This window comes from Mirounga leonina, unplaced genomic scaffold (genome assembly GCF_011800145.1).
Source record: "Mirounga leonina isolate KUSES-001 unplaced genomic scaffold, KU_Mleo_1.0 Mir_53, whole genome shotgun sequence".
Classification (NCBI taxonomy): Eukaryota; Metazoa; Chordata; class Mammalia; order Carnivora; family Phocidae; genus Mirounga; species Mirounga leonina.
Window position 1 is genome coordinate 71,514,207 of NW_023270807.1, and position 16,103 is coordinate 71,530,309.

Genomic DNA, 16,103 nt, shown 5'->3' on the forward strand with positions numbered 1-16,103 from the left:
ATGTATCATGTAGACTAAAAGGAAGGTTAAGGGGGAAAGATTATTAATTTTATTGGTTCCAGAAGAAACTAGATATGTAAGTGCTAAAGCATTACAATAGTCATTACAAAATATTAAAATTTATATTCCTGGCAACAGTCTTTCTACTTAAATACACTGATTTCATGCCCCTTGTATACATTGTTTAGCTATATAACTCTTGTTCGACCCCAATATTTTACTGGTGACCTGGGAATGCATAGTGCTACGAGGCAGTTAGTGAAACAGTTGGCCTTAAGGGAATTTTTGTTTTATAAGTGTCTAAATTTCTAACAGGAGACATTGATTCATCCTCCAATAAGTGAGGATTTTTCTACAGTAATTTCTATGGAGGAAATCAATGAAGGAAAAGGTCCATTCCTTTCCTCTAAACCTTATAGTTTAGTGGGAGAGGTAAGTCAGGTATACACACACCAGTGGTATGAGGTATAAAGCTATAGAGCATAAATGACCAAGAGAGGAGTTTAAAGGACAGAGAGATTAGATTTGTCTGAGAAACCAGGCAAGCTTCATGCATTAAAGCTATGGCCTGAGGCTTAAGAAAAGAGAACAGAAAGGAAGAAGGGCGTTCCCAATGAAGAATTCAACCAAGTAAGGGTGCCGAGGTGAGAAAACACGTTATTTATGGAGTGCAAGTAATTGTGACAGTAATAGATAAGTTTATACAGTGCTCATGGTAGGGTTAAAGGAGTTAGTATATTTCCTTATATCATGTTAGACAAGGAATTCTTTAATCTTTACCAAATTTAAAATTATGCTAATATATTTAAGTATATGATACTAGATGTGTGGCCTTAATTGAGAAATTCCTGTTTATAAAGTTTTCTTTATGACACATTGTTATTTCTAACTTTTTTCATGTTATTTATTTATTCAACAAGTATTTATTGATTTTCTGTTATAGGGAGTTTACATTCTAGAAGGAGTCTTTGTTTATACATGGATCATCAAATATGAAAAATCCAGATCAGTGGTATAAATCTTAGAGGTTCCTGTTAGTTATCAATGCTTGCTTAATATGATTCATGCTGAGCTAGAAGGAGTGTTTCTGCTGAGCGCAAACATATTCAAAACATTTTCACTTAAGAATTTCTAATTACAAACAAAATTAGGATACAAAATTATATAAAAGATATATATATCTTTTGTTTCTAGAGTATGGAGGCAACATGGCCGGTTGAAACAAAGAGGGCTCAGTTGTGTCTGGGTTGATAGTGTCATTTACGTTTGGCCTGTGAATAAAATACACTGTTTTAGGGCGCCTGGGTAGCGCAGTCAGTGAAGCGTCTGCCCTCGGCTCAGGTCATGATCCCAGAGTCCTGGGATCAAGTCCCATGGTGAGCTCCCTGCTCAGTGGGGAGTCTGCTTCTCCCTCTGCTCCTCCCCCACTCTCATGCTCTCAGGCTCCCGTGTGCGTGCTCTCTCTCGCAAAAATAAATAAATAAAATCTTTAAAATACACTATTTTAAAAGGATTTTCTAGCTTTGCACAGTGGCAGTATCGTAGCCAATGAAGTTTTTCCAAGGCACGATTTTTGTTAATTAAAAGGATTTTCTTTTGCTGGGGTTGGGGCGGTGGGGGGGGGCAGTAAAATGTAAAATCTTGAGTCTGAATGTAGTTGGAAGCATTACATACTTCCATTTTTAAAGATGTTTTTCCCTAATGATTGGAAAGGAGGGGGCAAAGTAATACAGTCATTTTAGAAAAATAAGGAACAAATGAATTGTGTCATGAGAATACCCTTTCCTTAAAGTCATAAGTACGAAAAAAATTTACAAATTCGTATTAGTCGGTATTACTGAGTCCTAAAGGATGTTGTAGTTTTTTTTTAAAAAGTGACCATAAGGTGATTTTTAAAAATGGAAGTAAAATGTGCCTTCATATTGGTCAGTGTGGTCAGTGTTCCGTGTCTGGCAAGTGGTCTGGCTCAGGATGCCATGAACAACAGTGTAATTCAGAGGCACATTCCTGACCTGATCTTCCATGTCTGTTTTGTCATTGTACTGACATCTAGCATAGTCGTCAGGATGCAGTATGTCTTCTAATGTTTGTTGAACTCCTGCTCATCCTTTTGACTGGTCCTGTGATTTTTGTCCACCACCAAACAATGTAATTTCTTCTCCAATCTGCATGACAAACCACCTTACCATGGTATAATATTATCTGCATGTTGAAAAAAGGATTATAGATGAGAAACAAGAGGATCAAAGTTCTAATAAAAGAAAATGATCAACTTTTAAAGCAATGTTTAACATATATTACTTCAGCAAGTGGCTAAAATATAATTAAACTCTAGCATCTGTAGAATAAATGGAAAACTTTGCCAGAGAACATGAAATTACAATATATTTCCATTGTAATCATTCCCCTTGTTCTCAAACATCCCTTGCTTTATTTCTTCTAATACAAAGACATTCCCTCTGATATCTTTGTTCCAAAATTTAATCAAGAAAATATTAATACTGGGACACCTGGGTGGCTCAGTCCATTAAGCGTCTGCCTTTGGCGTAGTTCACAATCCCAGGGTTCTGGGATCAAGTCCCGCGTCAGGCTCCCTGCTCAGTGAGAGCCTGCTTCTCCCTCTCCCTCTGCCTGCCACTCTGCCTACTTGTGCACTCTCTCTGTCAAATAAATAAATAAAATGTTAAAAAAAATATTAATACTTATTTCAGACTCTTAGACTCATTAACTAATTCTAATATACTTGGCCCAATAACATCTGAATCTGCTCATTTTTTTCATGGTTTTTAGGTGTTTCCGTTATCTATTCCTGTTAATATAGCTGCTTTTGTTAACTTCTTTGTGACTTAAATAAGCTTCCTTCTTTTAGTTTCTCATTGGAGACTTATGTCATGTCCATATTTTGGAGTTTCCATCACTTACATCTTTCCTTCATTTCCCCCTTTGTTCCACTATACCTTAGGGGTTTTTTATTCCACATCTACTATAGGAGTATTTTCTATATTATAAAACAGGAGCGGTTATAAACCTACTCTGTTCAGGTTAACAGACTACTCATTGTCCTTGTATTGAAAACTTGTCCCCAATCTGAAGCAATCATAAAATATCTGCATTTATCTTGATCATCCTTCCTTATTGTTTCTCAAATATAACAGCTCTTTCTGAAAACATTTATCATAATATATTTAATTTTTTGTTTTCATATTTAAAGACTTTTTCTTCTCCATCTCAAAGAGGGTCATTAGAAGTGACTTCTTTGCCCTTAGAACTTAATGGGAAAGAACCTGTCTCTGGGCCTCACACTTTAAAGTGGCCCTCCTCCTGCTATTCTCTTCCCCAGGAGACAAGTTCATAGCCTGAGTAAATGTGTCCAGTGAAAGACCATGTTCTCCTTCTAGCCCACATTGCTGGTCCCTGGGGCCCCAGAATTCTCTGTCCAAATAGCCCCAGGCCTGCCTTCTCCCTCCTATGTGGGACTCTTCCCCCATCCATCCTGAGAAGGGTGCTGGGCTCCACCAGTATACATAGATTTGAGAGGTGACCAGGAGGTCCTAGCTCTTTGGTGGTGATGGTTGGGGGGTTGGATTGATCTTGGACATGGAGGCTGTGTGTTCACAAGAGGCTCCTCACAGTGAACAAAAGAGCAGGGCCTGGGAAGAGAAGGGTCGAGGGTGGCTTTTCTCCCACTGCCATGTTCACACGTGGAAGAATTCTAAATTCAAACCCACCTACCAGATCATTACAGAGGTAAATTGTCAAGATAGAACAGGGGTATTGTATTGAGCAGTTTGTTAGCTTGATTTATACTTAAATATTTAGATATATGGTATGTGGGCTTTCATTTGTACTCTTGTCCTGGACCTTGAAAATGTTTAGGGGTGAACTTGCTCTGCCAAGTCTTTTTCTTTATTGCTAGATCAGAAAAGGGGCCTTAAAACAGATCCTGCACTATCTTGTCCACTTTAAACTCAGATGATGATGCTAAGTAATGAAATTTTAAATATGGTTACACTGAACTCCACTGGAAACCCCCTTATTCACTTTTATTTCATTCCTTGCCTGGTTTTAGATGAATGCAAATGGAAACAATGGGTAACCAAGCAGGTGGGGCTGCATGCGTTAGGGGTGGGGAAGGAGAGGGGAGGCAGAAGTTAGCAGGCGTTGGCCACTCTTCCTAAATCCCCACTATTTGATGAGCTTTTGTATCATAGTTGTAGCATTTGTACTTGGGTGTGTCATAAATCAGAAGTCTGCATCTTAGGAGAATGAGCTACAGCCTGAGAATTGATGAAATGCTATGCCTGTCTGTGACTCAAGATCCATAGACACATTTATAACAAATTATTTGTAACACTGTTACTTTCCATGTTTCAAATTTTATTGATTCATGACATAATTTTTCCCTCATTGTTGCACAAAAGTTTGAAGTGAAGATGACAGTAAATTGGGTTTCTCATTCTTCCTGAGGAAAGTGATTTTTGAAAGATCACATGCTTCATACATATTCCTATGCATGATATTGATATCTTCCTTCATACAGTGTCATACTGTTTTCTCCATCCAATAAATATACCATAAAGGAAAACTATCATTTTCTTATTCAATTGACTATATGCAAATTGAACCAGCAATTTGCAGATAGATGCTTGTATACTTGGAGCCGGTGCTGACATTTACAAATTTAAGTGGTTACATTTAAATGCCTACATTGACAAGTGTTTTGGTTTTTGAAACCTAATTATCTTAGGGGGCAGTAGGGGATTGGTGGTAGGCGGCTCTCCTTTTTTAATCTCAGAGCCAGAAATATGACCATAAGTAGGACTAATGACCATCAAAGGAATTTAGCACATTAAGGTGCTACTTGAAAAAATAAATCAGGAAAAGAAGGTGATCAAGGGGTTGCAGTTCTTGCTTGCACTTTCCCCTCAACTATACTTTAGTTTCCTTTTCCCCTTCAAAAAACTCCTTCATTAACACAGAGCTGGTTCCTGTCCTTGCTCCAGGTATCATTATTATGGGATTGGCATCAAAGAGAGCAGTGCATATTACCACTCCGTTTATTCTGGAAAGGGCCTGACAAGGTAGAGTTCTATTTTCTTCAAGACAAGTTCTCTGTATTTCTTTAACTATGCATAATAGCAATTGAGTAAAAGACTTTCTCATTTTGCTTATTGAAATGTTTTCTTTAAAGCATCAGACCTTAGTTTCAACTTTGTATGGACATTTACAATGATGTGGTCTAGATTACTGGGCAATTTACATAATTTGCAATCATTAATGAAAAATTAATAGTGAACAAGGTATCCCAGAGAGATGAAAAGGAGAAATCAAGGAAGCAGAATTGCTTTTAAATTAGTATTTACTCATAAGACTGGAGTCTGTTTTCTGGCTGGATTCAATAAAATAAAGGCAGAAAATGTATTTTTTTTTCCAAGAGATAAGCTGTTTTAAAAATCTATGTGCTTGGGGTGCCTAGCTGGCTCAGTCAGTAGAGCATGCGACTCTTGGTCTCAGGGTCCTGAGTTCAAGCCCCACATTGGGTGTGGAGCCTACTAAAAATAAAATAAAATAAAAATCTATCTGCTTGATCAGCACCTTACAGAGATGAAAAGTTTATTATAAATCATCTCTAATGATGCATACTTTGAATACCAGCTTTACCTTAAGTGAGTTAAAGTTACTGACCTGGTTGAGTCTTTATGAAAGGAAAAACACAAATGAATGTAAAGAACACACTTCTCTAATCTACCCTTAGCTATCAAGGGGAGGTCATGAATAAGTGGGGTGACATCCAACAAAACCATTGATACTACACAATTATTATTTTTTAAATACTGGAGCTCTGAATAATTAAATCTGCATCTGAGGTTGCCTTATGGTAATCTGCTCTGAGCTCGCAAAGGAATAAATTAATTTGAAAAGTAAAGTAACTTGTATAAAAAAATCATTTTAGTCACCTGAGTCATACGAAGATGAACTCAGAAATGGTAAAGAACATACTGGTAGCTTACTGGCTACACTCACTGTAAAGTGAACGTACAGGCTGGAACAAAAACGAATATTTCTTGTCAAGTGTGCTTTGCTTGCCTCAGATCCTATCTGACTTCCTTAAATATTCTTCATTTTACTTGCCCTTAATAGCTTGTTTTTTAAGTAAGTTGAGAAGGATGTGTGGGTCTCTGAAAATCAAATCGATTTCTCCAGGTTTATTTCATTAATCATGATATGAAATCACCACCTTTGTGGGTCCTCTGCATTTCCTTGATTGCTGTAACTATGTATTTATATTTTAACTAATGGAAAATGTACTGATTTTTAAGGTTTTCTGGAAGCAAGCTGAAGAATGAGGTAAGAATTGTTTTCATTTCTATTTTGTGTCTGCCATAATATGTACTACAAACTGGACAATAAGTGCTAACCATCCTCGTTGGCAAATATACAAATCCATGTTAATTTGTGAGGAGCCTGGTGAATGACTGAGAACTTCAGACAGAGCTAAGTTAGATTTGGGGCAACTGATGTTTCTTTACATGGACCTACTGAACAATTTCCGATTAGCCTAGGAAGGGTAATTTTTCGATTATTCTTACCTAATATCAGATACTTAAGAGGTGGCAAAAAAAGACCATTACTGATCTAAGAAATTTCCATTAAATATAAACAGAAAGCCTAAAGCTGAGGATATGGAAGGAATTGGTATTTGGAATATACCCATTTAGACAAAACCTTTAATAGTAATCAGCAAGCCCAAATGTTATGCTGTGGTTTGTTTCTGTTTTAACCACTGTGTGTGTGTGTGTGTGTGTGTGTGTGTAGTCAGTTTGCTGATCTCTTCTGCAATGTGGAGTTGGGGTGGATGGTGGAGGTGGGAGCTAGGGAGAAAGGGTACGTGTCTCTAGCACACTCACTCACACACTTTCTCCCTAGACTCCCCTCTCCATCCCCAACCAAGGAACAGATCAGCAAACTGCCTTTATCTAAATGAGTTAGACTACCATTAGGGACTGCATGGCTAATTAGGCACACGATAAGGCCTTCATTATCCTCAAGTTATCTAATCATTAAAAAGAGGTGCCACAGAACTAAGGGCACAGGACAATGTGTTGTGTGGTAAATCTGGACCTAGGGTAAATTGTAACCCCATTAGTTTGGTGAAATGATGCAAGCATATTATCTTAAGAAATAATATAAAGCCCCCAACCCTTTGAAATGACCCATTTCTTCCCACCAGTGCTTTTAATACAGTTAATGGCTAATTACATAATAAAATCCTCTAGATTGCTCTTTTTATCAATGAAATAATAGCTCTTTATTAGATAAACAATTGCGAAAGTGCAAAAATATTGACTTAGAAATACACTTCAGTTGACTGAAGTTTATGTCAATAGGGAATTTCAGTAATTTCTCTCAGGTGTTCTTTCCACCACTTTGATGAGGCTGGTGGTACTGGTGACCCCATCAGCTGTTACAACACGTGTACGGCAAGGCTCACTCTACCGAATAAAAGAAAAACGTTTCTCAAGTGTACTGTTTCCTCCTTGGAAGGGTCCACTACAAATTCAGGTATAGATTTTGTTAATAAATTTAAAATAAAGTATTTTTGTTAGGCTACACAGCCTATATTTCCGAAGACACCAGAAACAATTTTAGAGTATCGTTATTGTGATGATTACAGAAATGAACACGAGGGCTTTCTGAAGGCTCAGAACTACTCTAAATACTTTTAAAAACAATAATAGAATTTTGTTTAACAAAGTTGACATTTTAAAAAATTATTTTGTACCTGAGGTGATCAACCATCAGTTTGCTCAGGACGCGAGACTTTCAGTATAAACCTACATATACTTCAGTTCATTTGAACATTAATAACTGTGAGGTGGGGAAAATAGGTGTTAACATTGCTAATTTACAAGAGTTGTGTTTGCTTTTTTAAAAATTCTGAATAAAGTTCTATTGTTTAAAACTCATGGGCAAGATATTAATCAATAGGTGTATGGAGTAACAGGTACTAGGGGACAAATAGTGAATCTTTGATGGATTTGCTCTTTTACAGTGTAGCAGGAAAATATGTCTTTAAAAGTAATCATATGTAATTATGAAGCATGTCATGGGTGTTAACCTAGTTGAAGTGGTTAAGGACATTTCTCATAGGAAGTGACATTTAAGGAAAGAACTGAGCATAAGTGAGAGTTTGGAGGAGTGGAGATGGGGAAGAGAGGAACAGTGGATGAAGTAGATGTAGCCGTGTATAGGTTAAGGTTTCTCAGACTTGGTATTACTGACATTTTGGGCGATATAATTCTGTGTTGTGGGGGATGTCCTGTGGATGTTTAGCCACATCACAGGGTCTCTGGTTTCTATTCACCAGATTCCACACCCTCCCCCTTGTGACAACCAAAAATGTCTCTGAGGTTCCCAAGTGTCAACCACTGGAATGGGGAAGGCAAGCAAGAGGAGCGTCATGTTATAGGTATATGGATAAGTTTGGATGAGAGAATTTCTGGACTAGGATAATAGCTCTAGGGATGGAGAGAATTTTAGCTAGGAAACATTGGAAAAGAAGCAGGTAGAAAGAATCGAAAGATAATGGGGTCAATTTGGGACTCATCATATTTGATGTGCTTGCGAAATATCCTGTATAAACTTGAAGTGAGCAGCTGGATATATGTTGACTGGAACAGAGGACTTAGCTAGACATTTACTTTGATGGGCATTGAAGCCATGGTAATGGATAAAATTGTCTAGGGAAAAAAATTAAATGATAACAGAAGCTATGAGAAAAGAGTTGTGAAAAGTGGGGAAGAAAGATAAGGATCAGTGAGATAATTGAGGGAACCCAAAGAGGTAAGAAGAGAGGGAAGGGAATTTGGTGGCACAGAAGCAAGAAAAAAGAATGCTTTCAAAAAAAGGGAATGGTTACTGCTATAAAATGGCACTAAAAGGTCATCAAGATAAAGGCTGAAAAAGGTCTATGGAATTAGTTAAGTGGAGAGAATTAATGACTTTAGGAAGAAACTTTTCAGTGGAGAGCTGGGGTTTGATTGGTTTGTGAAATGAGTGGGAAGTGTCAGTGAATGTAGAAAATTTAGTCAAGTTGAGGGTGATAGTTGGGCGAGGACTTGAAATTTAGTTTTGAAGGATGATTAGACTATCGTTCCAATGTTGGTAAAACAGATCCAGTAAAGAGTAGAGACTGAAGATATGAAAGAGAGGGGAAAGCTGAGAGCACAGAGTCACCAAAGGGGTACACAGGGAAGAGCTTCAGAGTGGAGGAAGTGGCTCTAGAGAGAAGGAACACTTCTCTCCTTAAAACAGGAAAGAGGAGAGGGTTAAGTTCAGTTGCAAGTAGATTTGTAGATTTTGTGGCAGGAAATTAAGGTAGTTCAGTGATTTTATATTTCTCTCTGTGGTATTATTAGTCAGTTAAGTCACCTGCAGTGAGTAAAAATCATAGGGGAAGAAAAGAGTTTGAAGAGTTTAAAGAAAGTACCAGTTCTTCTCAATCAGGATGCCCACAGAGATGTAGCCCAAGGGACTCATTGTATGTAAGGATTGTAGGTTTGTAAGGAACAAGCTCTTTTAGGCATATAGAATGGTACTGGCTAAGTGCTATCCTTTGGAAAATTCTGAAAGTGGTCATTCAAATCTTTTTCTGTAGGACTTAATTTTCTCACGGATTCCCAACTAGAGAGGTGAGAACAGTCTCTGAAAAACCAGAAACGTAGGGCATTATAATACTAAATTTCAGGAACCAGCAGAAATGCAAAATATTTAGGAGCAACCATAATAAGAGAAGCATATTACCTATTTCAAAAAAAATGCAGGCATAGAAGAAAATTTTATTTATTTTTTAAAACTATTTTTTTTTTTATCATGGTAAGTGTACTCTTTAATCCCCATCCCCTAGTTCCCCCATCCTCCCATCTACCTCCCAGCTAGTAACCATCAGTTTGCTCTCTATAGTTAACAGTCTGTTTCTTGGTTTGTCTCTCTCTCCTTTTTGTTCCTTTGCTCGTTTGTTTTGTTAAATTCCACAGAAGAGTGAGATCCCATGGTATTTGTCTTTCTCTGACTGACTTATTTCACTCAGCATTATGCTCTCTAGCTCTATCCATGCTGTTGTAAATGGCAAGACTTCATTCTTTTTTAATGGCTGAATAATATTCTTATATATATACATATATATATAAAAGAATATATATATCACATCTTCTTTATCCATTCATCTATTGATGGACACTGGTTGTTTTCATAGTTTGGCTATTGTAAATAAAGGTGCATGTATCCCTTTGAATTACTGTTTTTGTATTTTTGGGTAAATACTCAGTACTGCAATTCCTGGATAGTAAGGTAGCTCTATTTGTAATTTTTTGAGGAACCTCCATACAGTTTTCCAGGGGCGGCACCAGTTTGCTTTGCTACCAACAATGCAGAGGGTTTTTTTTCCTCCAGATCCTCGCCAATACTTGTTGTTTCTTGGGTTGTTGATTTTTAGCCATTCTGATAGGTCTGAGGTGATATCTCGTTGTAGTTTTGATTTGCATTTCCCTGAAGATGAGAGATGTTGAGCATCTTTTCATGTGTCTGTTGGCAATCTGTATGTCTTCTTTGGAGAAATGACTGTTCATGTCTTCTCCCATTTTTAAATTGGATTATTTGTTTTTTGGATATTGAATTGTATCAGTTCTTTATATATTTTGGATACTAACCCTTTATCGGATATGTTATTTGCAAATATCTTCTCCCATTCTGTAGGTTAATGTTTAGTTTTGTTGATTGTTTCCTTCACTGTGCAGAAACTTTTTTTTTTTTTAAAGATTTTATTTATTTGACAGAGAGAAACACAGCGGGAGAGGGAATACAAAGAGGGGGAATGGGAGAGGGAGAAGCAGGCTTCCCACTGAGCAGGGAGCCCGATGCGGGGCTTGATCCCAGGACCCCGGGATCATGACCTGAGCCGAAGGCAGACGCTTAACAACTGAGCCACCCAGGTGCCCCTGTGCAGAAACTTTCTATTTTAAATGGGAATTTTAAGTGAAAAGACATACCACATACCTGGATAGTTATGCTAGCTATTATAAATGTACCGATTCTTCCTATATTAATTTTGACATAAAATACCCCAGTAAAATTTTGCGTGGGTAATTAATTTTTGGAAATGATTAAAATGGCTGTAGACTCGATCTAGAACAATATACAGAAAGTAATAGTTAAGAGAAATGTAAACAAGAGTAGCCAAAAGGGACCTGTCTGGCAGATACCAAAATATTATGACACTATGATACAGACTCAACTGTAGGTGGAACAAATCTACAACAGAGATTAGATACCCGAAAAAAGACCCTAGTATACATAAGAATTTAATGTATGACCAAAGAGACATTACAACCAATGAAGGAAAAAAAATTTTTTTTTCAGTCAATTGTCTTAAGTCCTTTTTGGAGGAAGATATAGTACCAAATAAATAAATAAAATTCTTCATTGCATAATGTTAGAAAAATGGACTATTTTGGAAAAAAGTTTATAACTCATGCCTTGTATGAATTTCATATAAATTATTGAATATAAAAACAATACTTAGAAGGGAACATTTGTATCTACTTCATTTCTGGATAAGGAATGATTTTCTAAGATGAAAACAAGAAATTTCAAAGGAAAAATATAGAAGGGAGAAATTGAAAACTACTTTGTATCAGAAGCATCATATATAAAATTTGAAGTCAAAAGAAAAACTGGAGAGGGCACCTGGGTGGCTCAGTTGGTTAAGCGACTGCCTTCGGCTCAGGTCATGATCCTGGAGTCCCGGGATCGAGTCCCACATCGGGCTCCCTGCTCGGCAGGGAGTCTGCTTCTCCCTCTGATCCTCCATCTCATGCTCTCTCTCTCTCTGTCTCATTCTCTCTCTCAAATAAATAAATAAAATCTTTAAAAAAAAAAAAGAAAAAGAAAAACTGGAGAAAATATTGTCAGCAAATATGACAATGGGATAATATTTCTACTAATAAGGAAATCTTATCAATTTATAGAAAAATACGAAGACAACAAGAAAGAATAAAAGACATGAATAGAAAATACACACAAGGAAGAAAAGGCCAATAAATGCATGAAAAGATGGATTGCCAAATAAGCAAAAAATAAATAACATTTAAAATTATATAATTATCACATATTAAGAAATTATTATGATGGTGGTGAAGGTCTGGTGAGATAAGCTCTTTCGTATCCTTCTGGTGACCACTGAACAAACTCCCTGGAAAATAGTTGGAAGGTCTGTATCAAGTCTTTAAAGTGATCATACTCTTTCTCCCACAGGTTCACTTTTGTATGAATCTCACATAAAGAAGTAACAGAAAATGCTTACAAAATATTATGCAAAAATTGTAATTGGCTATTGTGAAAAATTGTGCAACCTAAATTACTACTAATAAAGGAATGGTTACATCATTTATAGGACTTTTATGGGACTGAATATGATTTCATTTATTAAGAGTCTCTTTTAATGACATGGAAAAATATTAATTAGGAAGAAAAGAGGACACAAAGCAAATATATGTATATATGGCTTCAAAGATGTAAAGAAAATTGGATTTTTATATGCCATAGATGGGTGACAGGATTAATATGTGTAACTATGCTGTGCAATATAGTAGCCACTAGCCCCATGTAGCTATTAATTACATAAAATATTCAGTTTCTCTGTCACATTAGTCACATTTCAAGTCCATAATAACCACATATGGTGGGGCGCCTGGGTGGCTCAGTCCGTTACGCGGCTGCCTTCGGCTCAGGTCACGATCCTGGGGTCTTGGGATCGAGCCCCACATCCGGCTCCCTGCCCAGGGGAGAGCCTGCTTCTCCCTCTCCATCTGCCTGCCACTCTGCCTACTTGTGCTCTCTCTCTGTCAAATAAATAAATAAAATCTTAAAAAAAAAAAAAAAAAACCACATATGGTATTGGATGGTGCAGACATAGAACATTTTCATCATCACAGAAAGTTCTGTCAGACAGCACTGTTTTAGAACATGTAAAATATTCAACTCCATGATAAAAAGACAACCCAATAGAAATATAACATGCTATATGAACATGCAATTCACACAAGATGAGAAAGAATAACCAGAAATAGTATTGGTGTTCATGGCGCCCCTTCTGATTGACCAGGTTTCCTAACATATGGTCAACAAATATTTTGAATACCATTCTTGCCCATAAACGTATGAAGAGGGCTCAACTTAATCAGGGAAATTTTAATCAGGGACATGCAAATTAAAACCATAATGAATAATCATTTCACTATTATTGGAATAACAGCAGTTAAAAAGTCTGAAAATAAGCGTTGCTACAAGTGTGGAGCAAAGGAAGTCTCAGGAACAGCAGGAGGGAGTGTCACCAGTAAAGGTGAAGATGCACGCACCTTATGACTGCATTCCTACAGAAACCTTCACACCGCACAGGCAGGCAAACCGGAGTGGTGTTTGCGATCTCAGAAGGCTCGTAAAAAAATGTCCATTATGATGTAGTGAGAGAATAAATTTTAGTATATTTATACAAGGTGATACTACAGGGCTTTGGAAATGAATGTACTATAGCTATAAGAATCAAATTAGACTCATCTCAAAAACCTCTACAGTTGGGTGGAAAAAAAAACCTCATTGAATGCAGGATACATACTGTATGGTACTGATTTTAAAGCAATAGTCTATATTGCTTAAGAGTATTTACAGATGAGGTAAAGTTTTAGAGGTCTAAATAGGAATGATATAAACTAAACGAAGAACATTATTTCTTGTGGGGAATGAAGGGAATAAGATTAGGGAAGGCTACAGAGGCTGATTTCATACTTCAAATGTGTAATGTCTCCATCAGGTTGGTTAGTACATGGCTATTTATTACTTTTTATCTACAGCTTTTTAAAGTTTTAGATCGTTCATAATATAAAAGCAAACAATGAAAACATGAGAAAAGCAGAACAGAAAGACAGGAAGAGGATTGTAAGAGTAATTATCAGTTAGTGGTATGAATTTTGATTATTTTAAATTATTTTTAGTTTTTATTCACAAATGCAGTGGTTCAAATTTCAGAAATGTCTTAGAGAATGTTTCTTTTAATCCTCAGGAATAAAACTAACAAAGCCTAGTCTCAAAACTTTGCCCTGATCAAAGAAAGCCTTTTTTTTCCCTGTGAATCTCTTAGTGTGAGCCAAATTTTGTTTTAACTAAGCTCCAGTAGTGAAGTTGCTATTATTTCTTAGGGAGTCAGCCCCTTGACTTCGTACATTTCAACCAGGAAGTTTCCCTGATAGCCTGAATTTCCTTCTCCTTAACATCGACCATTCATGGCCAGTTTAACAACTTTGCACCAAGATAAATAACAAATCCTCCCTCCTTGATATATGCTTTGCAAATATTTGCAGAGTGTTATCATGCTCTCTTTTAGTCATCACTTAGTCAAACTGTGCTGCTTAAAGCCTTTAATCTTTCCTCATAAATCAGACCCTCTTGCCTTCTAATCATATTGTTTCTTTTCTGTAGGTTTCTTCTTGTTTTCTTTTGGACATAAGATTTTTAATAGTTTACCCAAGAGTACTGAAGTCATCAGATGAGGGGAACCCTCCCCCACTCAACACACACCCCAGACCTCTGTAGCTGGCCTATGACCTGGCACTAATTTTAGTGCAATTAAAATAGCAAACGTATTAGTGTAATTAAAATGATCATGTTTTACTTTTTTTCCCAGCTTATCAATCGCTCCTTTCTTTTTGTGCTACATGTTCTAGACAGCATATTATTATTTGATTTATACCAACTTTGCACACCATTGTTTACATATCCAACATATTTAATTTTTAAAATTCTTCCTTGGGCACTTTTGCCTCATGTTGATGTTCCCCATGTTGCTAGCTGCTAGGACACAAAACTACTCTTTATCAAGATGAGAGTTTTAAATAGATATTTAAATAAAAGACATATAATATACTTTGTTCTTTAATATGTATTTCCTTAGCACTCTAATATTTTTTATTGGGAAGTGTATTGTTTATCACACACACACACACACACACACACACACACACTTTTAAAATAGCCATAAGATAAAAACTCAAGACCTACCTCATAGTTTAACAGAGAGAAGTCCTCTCTGTGCTCCCACCCCAATCCCTTCTCCCTCCCTCCCTACAAAAAGTTACTGTTTCCACAATTTGGTGTTAATCACTCCTTTGTATTTCCTTAAAGTTGATCACTTATGAATATATACCTAAACAGTGTGGTCCATGGCTACACAACAATATTAATGTACTTAATACCACTGAACTGTATACTTAAAAGTGGTGGATAGTTCTATGTATTGTTTATTATTGCCATTTATTATTGTTTATTATTGTATTTATTTGCCCTACATAGAATGGATTCATTTTTTTGTGACTTTCTGGTTTCATTCAGCATTAGATTTTGTGATTCATCAGTGTTGATGTACATGTAGTTTTAATACCTTTATTGGTACTGCTGTATAATATTCCACTGTATGAAAATATCACAGTGCATTTATTTATTCCATTGTTGGTGAATCTTTTTTTTTTTTTTTTTGGCTGAAAAACAATATTGCTATGAACATTCTATGAACAGGTACAGAAATGGAATTCTAGGTTCTAGGATATGCTTAATGTGTAACTTTACTGGTTAAGATTAAGTTGTTTTCCAAAATTATTGTATTAATTTATGTCTGTCCAACTGTGTGTAAGCGTTCCTTTTGTTCCACATTCTCACTGATACTTGGCCTCGAATGATATTTTAGTTCTTGCCAATCCAATGGGTGTAAAATGGTACCTGTGATTTTCATTTGAAAATTGTTTTAATAACTACATCAAAAAATAAGCTTGCATTTTTTTTTTATTTTTAATGGTCAGTTCTCTTCTATGAAATAATTTGCTCAGATCACATAATTTTTCTATTTTAAAAATTCAATTCTTAGGAGTTCTTTAATATTCTAGTTACTAATACTCTGTAGGTTATGTGTTGTAAATAACTTCACCCTGTTGTGGCATGGCTCAACATTCTATAGTGTCTTTCAATGAAGATAATTTTTAATTTTATGATTAGTGGTT

General features: G+C 36.3%; 1 protein-coding gene and 1 pseudogene across 1 annotated transcript in view; both read left to right on the forward strand.

Annotated features, from left to right (window-relative positions):
• The window catches only part of RFX6 (regulatory factor X6), a 55,879-nt gene that overhangs the window by 12,410 nt on the left and 27,366 nt on the right, over positions 1 to 16,103 (forward strand). The window contains exons 5-6 of the mRNA XM_034991465.1: positions 5,004 to 5,081; positions 6,321 to 6,348. Coding sequence (XP_034847356.1) covers positions 5,004 to 5,081; positions 6,321 to 6,348 — 106 coding nt within the window. The remainder of the gene's footprint in view (positions 1 to 5,003; positions 5,082 to 6,320; positions 6,349 to 16,103) is intronic.
• Positions 1,520 to 1,704, forward strand: LOC118001641 (annotated as a pseudogene).